General features: G+C 46.3%; 1 protein-coding gene across 1 annotated transcript in view; it reads right to left on the minus strand.

The window, feature by feature from the left end:
* ppargc1a (peroxisome proliferator-activated receptor gamma, coactivator 1 alpha) overlaps positions 1-12,645 on the minus strand; it is a gene marked incomplete at its 5' end in the record, with an annotated part of 34,562 nt that overhangs the window by 15,496 nt on the left and 6,421 nt on the right. The window contains 3 exons of the mRNA XM_079216246.1: positions 25-324; positions 1,452-1,577; positions 2,537-2,731. Coding sequence (XP_079072372.1) covers positions 25-324; positions 1,452-1,577; positions 2,537-2,731 — 621 coding nt within the window. The remainder of the gene's footprint in view (positions 1-24; positions 325-1,451; positions 1,578-2,536; positions 2,732-12,645) is intronic.

The following is a 12,645-nucleotide window of genomic DNA, read 5'->3' on the forward strand; positions in this document are numbered from 1 at the left end:
CTGCTGTTGTTGTTGAGAGGGCACAGCTGACTTCTTCTTGGAGGTGGTGGAGGAAGAGGAAGACGAGTTGGAGGAGAGGGAGGAGAACGAGGAGGTGGATGACGAGGATGGCGAAGACGAAGAGGAAGAAGCACCAAGACCCAGGCCACTCTTGTCCCTGCTACTGGCACCCCCCCAGGTGCTCTTGGCTTCGCTGGCTTTGGTGTGGAGCAGAATGTCATCGGTGGCCGTTAGGTATTTCAGCAGCTCAGTGCAAGGCCGCCTCACCGGGCGGTTCTGTTGGCTGGAGCCCCCTCTTGCTTTGCCATTCCAGGGGCTCTCCGTCTGCACAAAGAAAGAAATACAGAGAGAAAGAGAACATTATTATGTTTGCTTAAATAAAAGGTGCTCAGTGTTGTTTGTACAGTTGTGAGAAATGTCAAGTGCTTTATATGGCACAAGAGGCTGAGAGAGAGCCTTAGACAGCCTGAGCACAGCGGTTAGCCAACTGTCTGGGAGGCGATGTTGGGGATGCGGTCCGCCCATCATCTTAATTGCGTGGCCCCGCGAACACCACCGCGCCGCTCTATACGCGCTGCGCGTCCTCCGGGAGTCCTCATTCGCTGTGCTCCAGAAATGGATGACGCAAAGGCACAGTGCGAAAATAGACTATGTGAGGAAGGTTGACGCGCTGCATGTGCAAACATTGTATGCGTAACACACACAAATCTGTGACTGTGATTTGCAAAATATGACAGGAAATTTAAGCACGAGGGAAAGCATAAAACCGAGATATCAGAGATGTTTCCCCAAAAAAGAACAAATGTTGTAAGCTATATATGGCACTGAATATAAAGCCTGGCACATTCCGACATGAAATTCAAACAGATCACTGAAATCACATACTTTATTTAATCACATTCATAAACTTATGATACTTACACTGGCTAAAATTAATCTTAATCAGCCCCACCCCTTTAGAAAAAAAATCCTTTCGAGAGCTGTCTAATGAGACCATCAAGTCTGATATTTTGATCTCGTCCGCTCAAGGCATCAATCTCTCCCGCAAGAGCGCCTGTCGCTGTTCCTTTTTTTCCTCAACAGGCACCATACCAAGGCGGATAAGTGGTGGAGCTAATGAGACAACGGTGCCGAAGCCTCGCTGGAAAGCCCAACAGCAATCAGCCTGTTTTCATTACGAGATGGCCCCCTGGGAGAGTAGACTAGAGCAGTAGTCTAACATCTTCTAAAGGCGGCCACCAAAACAAGAAAAGTGTGAGAGAGAGAGAGAGAGAGAGAGAGAGAGAGAGAGAGAGGGAGAGAGAGAGAGAGAGAGTAAAAAAAGCAGACGGCGCAAGAACATAGTGAGAGAGATAAACAAACACTAACAAAAAATGTGTGTTCAGGAGTGAAAAGCAGCAAAGCAGTATCTGTACGTACGTGTGTGTGTGTGTGTGTGTGTGTGTTCCTACCTTGACGACGGCAGGTGGTGGTCGGATCCGGTGGTTGCTGCTGGCTGCATGGTTCTGTGCCTTGCCACCTGTGTATTGATTATAGCTGAGCTGGGAGTTTGCGGGTGCCAGAAGGAGCTTCTTCAGCTGCGAATGGACCCAAACAGAACAAGAGAAAGTGGTGAAGGAGGGGGAATTGAGCGTGGGTTATGCAAATTACCATTTTCTTTCAATTAGACTGCCTGTGCTTTGTAAATGTACAACCAGGAGAGACCAAAGCTGCAGTTACAAAAGAAAATATCACTGACACATTTCAAAGATTAGAGAATTTTAAGCAGTTTACAGTATGTGACAAGACAAGTTTTTTTTTTTCTTTCATTCTGTGCAGGTGTTTTGTGTACACAAAGCCAGGTTTTCTAATGTGATTGAATAAACACACTCAGGTATGTGGCTAAAGGTCATTTGTAAGTGAATACAAACTGAACACAACAAAACATTTTAGGTCAAAGCCGCTAAGCTAGAGAAATGCCTAGATGTTAGAGTCATGTGTAAAAAAGGTAGGCTGACTAAATCGAGAGACCTGTCTCTTAGCCAAAAAAGATGACTCGGGCAGAGGGAGATTAGTTGGGACCCACTGAGAGTAGACGAGATGGATTACTTTCTCCCCTTACTTTCATTTTGTGCCGGCTTGATTTCAGGGCCTGTGGCACTGTGTCAACCGTAGTTGGCCCAACCACAGTGTTCATATCATTGAATTGGCGCCACAATAGCACTGTTATGTAATTAGCACTGAGCAGCGAACACACTGATCCATTCCATTTACTTCCCTCCTCACTGCATCTGCATCTCTGCACGCTGTCTCTACACGTACTGTGAATACATTGTGGCAACTGTGGCACAGTGTGGATTGGGTGCTGCCAAATACAGAAGCCCAACAGACAAATGGCCACTTTTGGTGCCCAGTCTTGTTGAAGAGTCGTGCATGGACCGGCACAAAAGCAACAGAGTGTGCAGGGTGAGAGGTCATGTCTTAGGAATAACTTATGTTTTAACCCTGGAGTGTTGGTGATGGGAGGTTCTCGAGGAGGTCAAGCAGTTGGCCTTACCAGGGAAGGCTCCTCGGGCTCTGGGGTGCGTGGCGAGCCGTCAGGAGAGGAGGGACAGCTCCGGTCACTGGCATTGGTCACGTCCCCATCTGCCAGGGCCGCAAACGAAGGCAATCCGTCCTCATCCACCGGGATGCTGTCCAGGGTCTCTGTAAGCACTGCCAGCAAGTTGGCCTCATTTTCTTCATCTATCTTCTTGGTGGGGAGGAGGGAGAAAGGGGTAGACAGAGACAGAAAAATAGAGAGATGGGGGAAAATAGGACATTTTAGTTTAGAAGTTGCATCTTTTTTTTCTTCCAGGGAAGTAAAGGTGGTGGGTGGTTGCATGCAGGCTTTCATTGTTAGCAGAGTGGGAAGATTTCTTTCTCTTTTTCTTTTTTTTGCAGCAGAGCTGGCTCTATTTTGGCAGCCTTTTTAAAAACCCAAATTCTCTCCCTGTGCAAGTGAGTCAAGCCTGTCACTCATATTTTAAGCATGCAGCTTACTGGACCAAAATAATATCTCCCCCCAAGAAACCCATTACCAGGGCTGACAAGTAGCAAGTATCTCGGGAGGACAGGAATGGGTCGGGGTGCGTTGCGGTATGGACGGGTTTGTGGGGGTAAACGAAACAATGAGCGGAAGTTGACTCTCCTCTCTCCTCCCTCACAGAACTGAGAGACGATCTGCGTGCCGACAAGATGTTTGCAAGCAATCCTCAGATAAGCCGAATTACCACCCGCTAATGCTAAATAAATGTGATATATTTAAAATGTTGGCATGACAGCTGATGTTCACAATGGGCGGGAAGTTGCCATCAACATTTCATGAAAAATAAAGCTTGTTCTTGCCACTCAGCTCCTCTTTGATGTACCCGAGGAGTTGTGTGATTGCTGCAGCTGGCTGTTTAATGGCAGAGATTATAACTGTGTGTGAAAAATAAACAGACGGAGAGATGAATATACTGTATGGAGATGGATAGTGAGAGTGAGGGAGAGAGGAGTTGCCAAGTATTTACAATGAAGGTTCACCGGGGATAATAACTATGCATGTATGTAGAGAAATAAACAAAAAAAGAGAGAATAGATATTAAGAGTGAAAGCAACGCAGCTAGTGTTTGTGTGTGCGCACAGCTGTGCCTTTCCACTGTGACAAGTGACAACAGGAACTGTAAGTTCCAGGGCCATAAAAGCCCAGGGGACTTTAAGACAGCGGAAAGATAAACAGCGTCGTCACCTCGGGATGTTCTGTGGCCAGCCCAACAAGAACAAATCCCTTTATGCACATGGCAGGATTTTCCTCGCTCGGCCGCGGCGTGTGGCCATCATTATGCCGAGGGGGGCCAACCACCTCTCAGATACCAGCACTAGACCTCAGAAGATTCAGATTCCCACATGCACAAAATTTACCCACCCACTTGTTTCTGTCTACCCCACTGATTTTACATAATTATACACCCACCACGGATGGCACTTTTGGAGCAGGTTTGGATTTGCCAATGAGATAGCGGCCATTTTAATGCTTTCCCCCCTCCAATTTTCATTTATAGATGACAGAGATAAAGAGGTAAACGTTCAGTTAGCTAACTAACAGCGAGGAAAACGTTAATCTGATGTTCATTGAGTAGATTTTCTCCTAACAACATGAGCACTCAGTCATTATTAAAAAATGATAAAGGGGACATATTTCACAGAGATAACACGACGTAGACTGGGGCCATGTCGCATTGGCAAGCGAATGCCTTGCAGGAAATTGCTCTGTATGAGGTGGCATGCTGTTTAATTACTTGCAAGGAGCTTCAAATCCACTGTGCTGGAACCCTATGCTACTAAAATGTTCCACATTTCCAGCATCCCAAGTTATTACCTGAGCACTAAGCGGGTAGGTATTAACCGCTGATAAAGACGGAGCCTTTTCTTTGCCCAAACATACATCCTCGCATGAGAAATTGAAAGTAGGATCATTTTAGATTATCACAAATGAGTCTTTAATGAGCCAGCCATCTGTTTAGGCCTAAAATACCAATAAATGGGTGTTTATTCACCTCTATAGTCAGTTCAAACCTACACATTCTGGAGATATTGCAGTCTGTGCCACACTGTGACACGAGTAACATTACGAGTTGAGAGGGCTGTGCAAGCTTCATTATGTCATGGTTTTGGAGAGGATTCGGGAATTGCTGAGGCTGTGGCAGGCTCAAATGTAGCGATTTCAATCCTGTTTCAAAAACCTCTACCAATTGGCAAGCTCCCACAGGCACACTGTATCCCCGAAGATAACCCAAAAGGGACTCTCATATTCTGAAAGAGTCACTTGTAAAACCCTGAGTCGTGACGATCATGCTGAAGCCTCTGCTGCGGCTCTAGTGGAGGCACTCATAGGCCAAGTGGGGATTTGAGGAACTGGGGTTAAGAGCAACCTCAGTGATTGTTTCTACCCTGGAGAGAGCATGATCTAATACCCCTGTCCAGGAGGGCAAGCTTTTCCATGCCAGCTTATGGACCACACGTTGAAGACTTTCTGCACTAAAGTCAAGCTTCGACCAATGACTCACTTGCCCCTTGTATATTTAGAACAAAATCTCTGTGTGGGCCGACTTCAGGAGCTACGGCACCCAAAGGGGGTGACGCCGGGATAACCTGGAAGCCTCCTGACGGCCATGTCCACTTATATTGATTACTACAGCAGCTGCTGAGAGGAAAAGAGGGCAGGAAGAACAAAGAGAGAAGAGAAAAATTGTCTCGGCGGGAGCACTTTCTCGCCCATCCCGCTTAATGGACCTCACCGAATTAAAGAGATCTTAACAATCCTGGGCTAATTGTGGGATCACAATATATTAACCCGCTCCAATCCTAAAGGGTGCCATTTTGGGACTGTTTTATTCCAAATGCTTCAATTAGCCGTAAAACACGCTGCCGGCAGAGCTCCTCTCCCCCTCCTTCACCACAGCTTCCCCACGTCAGAGAAGACAAAGCCAACTCCAGTTGTTCATTATTAGGTGAGGCCCTTTTGTTATCAGTCATGCTGTCTTTGAGGTTGTCCTTGCCTTTAACTCTTTTATTGAGTTCCACGGCACAGCATTGTGTTCCAGGAGATACTATTCACACAGCTGATAACGTAAGGTGAAAGTGCTGTTTTAAACAAACACCCACTTCTGCACACTGGGGCAAATGGCCAAATTAAATCTGCTAATTGCTTCTTGAGGATTCCAAGCTCCTGAGCAAATTTGCCGGGGATCAAATTTTAACGAGCTTTTCAGGGCAATGCATCATTTACATGTTAAAAGGAACCAAATGTGTGGTGAAAGTGCTAGAATGATAGACCCGATCACTGAATAACACAGAGATGAAGTTTCAACAGACTAAACAGCCCCGCCGTTATCAACAAATGAGAGGCAGCACATGTGACAGACACTCTGGATGTGGGAAGATAAAATATCTCCCATTAAATGGGTCATCTGGTATTTAAAGTGCTGTTTATTCTCACTGTCTCTTTTTGCACACTCTTTGCTTCTCTCTTTCTGTAGATATAGGAATAGCATCCGGTTAGTTTAGACAGAAAACATTCTTAATAAATTGGGCCCCAAATTGCGTGGCGGGGTTAAATCTGTGCCTTGACAATTTAATTGCATTGCTTCATCTCAATCTTTTATATTTTTTTCTTCTCCTCTCTGCTCTGTCAGATTTGAAAAAAAGCATTCCCTTGGAGGTTAAGCGACTAGCCAGACCTTCTAATCATGGCACAATCAGAAATTGTGGGGTGTGTGCGCGTGTGGCAAGTGGGGGTGGTGGTATCAAGTCGTCACATCTTGAGTCTGCCAAGAAAAGCAGCCTTGGATTTTATAAACAAATAATGCCATTCTGTGTTATTACCCCCAGCCCCCACGATTTCAGAGGAAATAAATCAATGTCAACCTTGCCGTTAAGGCGTTAGTCAGGCCTGACACGTCGGCCGGTCACACAGGCACAACATATGGCAGCAGAGAAGGAGGGGGAGAAGAGAGGCGGGCAGGGTAAGGTACGGCACGATGCACGGCAGAGAGACAAATCATGGCAGCCGCCAGAGACGTCTGGTCATTTAGCATGAGCTTACTGAGATGGAGAGAGGGTGATTATGGCCTATACGGAGCAATGAAGCCATACATAACACTGTTAAGTCCCTCTGTGTGTCTCCGTCTGTGTGTGTGAGGCGACGGTGAAACAGTCTGGCAATGTTCCAAATCATAAAACTAAATGTTAAACCTCCATCGTGGGCAGGGCTGTGATAGGCTCTGTAATACATCGAAGCAAACTGACGGCTCCTGTCGTTTTCCATCTGACTACAGAGTCAATAGGGCATCTTGTTATTCTGAAATAATTTCCCAAGCGAATGATACTATAGACTAGATATTGAGAGTCTCCATGTGTTGGACACACTCCTGGTGGCCAACCGCATTCCTACGGCTCCATCAACAGGACGCATCGCCCCTCTGTTTCTCCTCTGTTGTCACCACTCCGGGTTCAGTATATATACTCTGGCTCATCATGGCGCTTTGTGTTGTAAATTGCTAAATCTTGTACCCTCTAAATTCCGACAAGGTTGCCCAGTCTAAGCACCAGACAGATGATTTTAGGATTCTCCATCCTGCTTAGCAATAATACCACAACTAGTCTTGTGATAATCCCTCCGCCCTGGCAGGCATTTGCTATTTTGTGCCTCTGCTTAAACAAAAATGGCAGCTCTCTGAATGAAGAAGAAGTGCTTTTGCAGAAGCTGAGTGTTTACATGCCAGATGTCTGTCTGAGTTTAGAAGGCTATGTGAGTTGCACATCAGTGAGGAAACGGTTCGACCAAATCAATGAGGAACAGTGTGTGTTTGTGTGAGGGAGTCTGCGTGTGTGTGTGTGTGTGTGTGTGTGTGTGTGTGTGTGTGTGTGTGTGTGCAGTGATGATACATCTCCTGGGAACCATTTGAGACTGTTACAGCCCTATCTGATGAGCTAATCGAGGAAAGAGAAAGTGAGAAGAGGATATGTGTGTGTGTGTGTGTGTGTGTGTGTGTGTGTGTGTGTGTGTGTGTGTGTGTGTGTGAGTAAGAGAGTGAGCCAAAGAGAGCAAGGGAACTGTTGTTACACATCCTGACACAGGCCAGATCCGATTTGAGACACCGACCCAAGGGATGTTAGCGGCGCTGTTCTTTCTAGTTCTCTGTGAAAAAATCCTTTGACCGGTAACCCTGCTGCTAAAACTAACCACCTGAACTCTGTCACACAACTGCTGAGATCAGCTGCAGCTGTCACATGCCCGCAGACACACCAGGCCCTCTCTGTCTTACTTTTAGTGAAAAGTCATTCATTTCGTGTCCCTTTTTTCACAAAAGCGCACACAAGCAGAAATATTTGCGATGGACTGCAGGGACCGAACACCTGGAGAGACAACGGAAGACACCGATGGAACATTTCCATCCTCGTGTTCATATGAACTCACAAGCATCCTCGCACAGCTCTGCAAACAACCAATAGGATCACAGGGGGTTCGGTGTGTCCTGGTGGAGCATCCCCATCCACAGTCCTGCCCCAAGCTGCTGTTGTTTTCCTTCCACAGCCGTCCAACAGATGGTCCAAGCGACCGTTTGCTAACACCACAGAATCACACACCATCATTATGATTGGACTCTCACTCTTTTGTTTTGGCAGCAACTTCCCAATCGGCTTGGCGCGAGGAAACACTGATTGCTATGATTGCTCTGACTTGCTTTGACGATCATAGCAGGAGGGAGAAAAAAAAAAACAGAGATTCGGAGTCTCGCATAAGAAATATTCAGCTAGATGCGGAGACGGGATGAAGAATGGTGCTTCCCTCTGCTTTTTTCGCCTAATAGAATGCAAATAGCTATTTGCTTAAGTCGGCAGCTCTGAATGTGCACCACGAAGCAAGGGGCCTTTGAACATACTGTTACACTGTTGATAATGTGTTGGAGAAACACAGGGAGGGGAGCAGAGCGCATGCAGAGAGAGACAGAATAAAAAGGAGCATAGACTGATTCCAATGTCCATCTTGCTAAATGGACACTGCCACATTTCCTGGCTGGAATGTAAGTCTGCCATCAGCAGTCAAGCGCAGCTGTCCATAAAACAATTACACACACACACACACACGCACACACACACAGACACACACACACACACACACACACAGAAGGCTGGTCACTTTGGTTTTGACATTTACATAGATTTGCGAGGGGAGCAGAATGGACCAGAACTTGTTTTTCCAACCAAGGACTCAATGTTATCATCCACTGCTGACACCACCTTTACACGGAACCAAACACACACATACACATACACACACACGCACGCACACACACACACACACACGCACGCACGCTCGGCTACACCTGCACACAAATACAGCTCCTGACCTTTCAGGCCCTGCCAAGCCCATCGAGGGTTTGTGGCGTTTCATTTGTCACAGTAATGTCTTCCTCGGAAGGATGCCAGCGCGAGGAGAGTCAGGGTACGGTGGACAAGATAGAGTGGTCCACGCCGTTTCAAACAAAAGGTGTGTTTCTGTGTCATTGTCCTATTCTACATCTTTGCGTGCATGTGTTTGTGCATATGACGGGGGACGCAATATCACAAATTTATGGTAATTGAAATGGCAGAATCTTTTGGGGGGAAATGCAGTCAATTTGATTCTGCGGCCAAAAAAAGGTCACCCTATTCAATTTGCACTCAATGCCATCCGCGGTGCGACAGGGAAACACCTGAAAGCAAACGATCTTATCACGGCCTCACAGGCTTCACCACTTACCCACTGCATAAAAGCTATTTGCTGATTACTAAATAAACGCATTATCTTTTACCTTGACTTCTGTGTGCGCGAGTGAGTGCCTTTTCACTCATGGATCCAGGTAGGAGGCTGCCACGGCCGTGTGTATGCCTCTTATCCGGGAGTGACTTTGTGTTATCTGAGCAGGTTATTTTCTCGCACACTTTCAAGTGCCATATGTGTATGGGCTGCACGTGTAGTAGCAGTGGTCAAACGCGAAGGACTTCACAAGCCTTTGCATGATGTGTTACTGGTAACGATGTGGGGATGTGTCGATCTTTGCAAGTAAATACATGAAAACATCAAAGAAAGTGTGCACTTACGTCGATACAATCCCTACTCCATGACGTGGGGCATGAAAGCTCTTTGAGTCTTTCTTTGTAGCACCAACATTGAATGTTCAGCTGTATTTCATCTTAATCTAGGATCTATTCTCTGTGGAATACTGATCATGTTGCCTTTAGCTTGGATAGGCTCACCTTTCACAGCTTACATGTAGCTGAGCCTGGCACCTGCACACACAACTAGACTGTGAAATGTTTACTAAAAGCAGAATAATCAATGGCCACTGACCACTTGATGTGTCCAATCTGCACGTCAAGTTATTATACAACACAGCCCATCGTCATATGAAACAGGGTCTTGCTGGCCACTGTGCATCTTCGGGAAAGAGCTGATTAACAAGCAGAGATGTTGTCTTGCTGAGGTCAACAGCGCTGTGATGGCGGATAAATGCAGCAGTTTTTTTTGATTAATCTGATATAATATAAAACATGCTTGCTTTAGCTATCCTTTGCCAAATAGGATAGCTATACATGTTGACATGTATAGAAAGTACTCAATACTTGAAAGAGTTAATTAATCCTTCATCAGTGACGTTGCCATTTGCTTGAGACAGACTTTCTTTTATCTTCATACGTGCACGTTTTTGTTTGACAAAAGGTAGAGTGGGAGGAATGTGTTGGATCTGCAATGACCAAATGTCTGTAAAAGCTTCTGCTTTCAGTTTAGAGTCAGGAACTACTGATTGGGCAGCAAGTGAGTCATCCGAGCATCCAGTCACTCATGCATCAGCAGAGCCTAAGAGAGCCTCTTGAACTATTTGAGGCCTGTGCAGACTTAAATATTTCAGGGGGGAAATAAGCTGGAGCTATAAGCATGCAGTGCACATCATAAAGCTTAGTTAGAATGGGGAGGGCTTTTTCTGCATGGACGACAAAACTCTTAAAAATAGACTCTCAACCAGGGAAAACTAGTCATTCACATGTACAGTACAAGATTGAACACCACTGTTGGGTGAGACTAGAGGTGCAACAAAGCACACTTCTGACTACACTCAACAACCAAAGAGGCCACACTTTTGACCAGAGAGGGTTGTGAATTGCTTGTATTTAGCATTACATCACTCTTTACTGGCTGCTGCCAGCTCATCCCATAACTGCACTCATGCCTTTTCTTTTTTCATTTCTTTAATTAATTCCGTAAAGACATAATTTGTTCTCTGAATTATTAATTATTGTTCAGAATCAACAAAGTTTCTCTGGAAGCTGTGACGCAAAACACACAGAGATGGACAGAATATGGCAAACTACCAGAGCAGAAGGGCTGGCCAAGGCTACTGCCACTGCTGGGCATGCTGGCACGGCACACACACACACACACACAGACACACACACACCTTGGATCGATTGGCCTTTCCTGGAGAGGGGAAGCAGGCTATCGTCCAAGACTGATAGCGCTTCACCGTGAATTGCGGCACTCACTGATTGAAGGCCCGGCTCCGTCCTCTTACCCGTCCCTCTTTCTCTGTCAAGGTTTCCCCTTTTGTATGTTATTCATACTGTTTTCTCACGACTGGCTATTGCATTGACTCTCTTTCGGAACTCTCTCCCTCTTTTATCAACTCGTTTCATCTATGCCAACACCGTCTTGTGCTTCCGTCGTCTCTTTTTGTTGCAAAAGGAGAAGAGCATAAAAGCCTTCTAGGAATCCACTGTTTATACATCCCTCCTACTCCAAAGTGGACGCTATTAAATAATATAAGGATGGTTGGTCTTATCGCATGGCATCGTTGCAACATGTTGCTGTGTGTGTGAGAGTGTGTGTGGGGGGGGGGATTATTGGCTTAGTGTTTTGGCCAGGTTTAAGTGAAACAGCTCTGAAAGGCTCTTAGTGGAGATTACCCCAGGTACTAAAAATAGTCATTCCTGCCCAATACACACACATGAACACAAAACAGAAAGCGATGATAGTGTTGTGTCTAGCCAGAAAAGACCACTATCTGATCTTTGTATAGGGTGTCTCAATTACACAAAAGACACACATGCACACAAACACATTGGTGGCTCCAGTGTGATGAGAGAGATGGGTATCCAGGGGGGGGGGGGGACACCAAACCATGCCTCAATCAGCAGCAGCGGCCCACTGGGAATGTGGCTTGAGTGTGTGAGAGAGAAAGAGAGAGAGAGAGCGAGAGAGAGGGGGAGAGAAAGAGAGGGAGGGAGAGAGAGGGGAGCTAGACATGCAGCCAAGAAGCCACCACCAGACCAAAGGATGTTCCCTTGCTCTTTTTTAAAACATTCCCTGAGGGGAGTCTTTTTTTTGGGGGGGGAGGGAGAGCATTTATCTACCCCCCTGCTCACTATCCCTTTATTTTTCCCTCCTTGCTCCCTTCCAGCCTTTTTCACCAGAAGCGATTGTTGGAGGCCAGAATATATTTGTTTTGCCACTGCAGCTTCAACTTCCCATCAGCTAGGAACAAATGCTTTGCCTTGGGAGCGAAAAAGACAGCGGGATGGAAGGAGAGAGAGAGAGAGAGAGAGGGGGGATGCAGGGAGAGAGGATGGGGGGCATGGCAGAGAGCAGAGCCCACAGTGTTGCAGGGCGGCGGGTTGAGAGCTCTTGTTGTGGAGTGGATCTGACAGACGCTCCAAGAAGACACAGGCTTGGACAGCCTAAGTCTGCATCTCTCTACTATACGTCTGCGCCTACTTGTCTGCGCCTCCTCTCATTTGTGTATCTTGAAACAGCATAGCCGCGGGTCTGAAAGCGCGGTTTGCCTTCAGTTCGACAGTGATGGAGGATTTCTTCCATCAGACAGTGCAAACAATGCATCAGCACAGTAAAAACTGTAGGGAACTGGAGATGAGGAAAGCATGGTGTATTCTAATAAGACTCACTTGAGAAAATCATATTATACAGCGGAATATGATAATTCATACACCCCTTTGCTGGAGCGGTGAACTGGTGCGGGTGGCGTACTCTCAAATGTCAGCATAAATTTGCAAAATAAACGCAACCGGCATTCAGCAGGGAGTAAG

Source organism: Taurulus bubalis, assembly GCF_910589615.1.
Source record: "Taurulus bubalis genome assembly, chromosome: 3".
In the NCBI taxonomy this organism is placed as follows: domain Eukaryota; kingdom Metazoa; phylum Chordata; class Actinopteri; order Perciformes; family Cottidae; genus Taurulus; species Taurulus bubalis.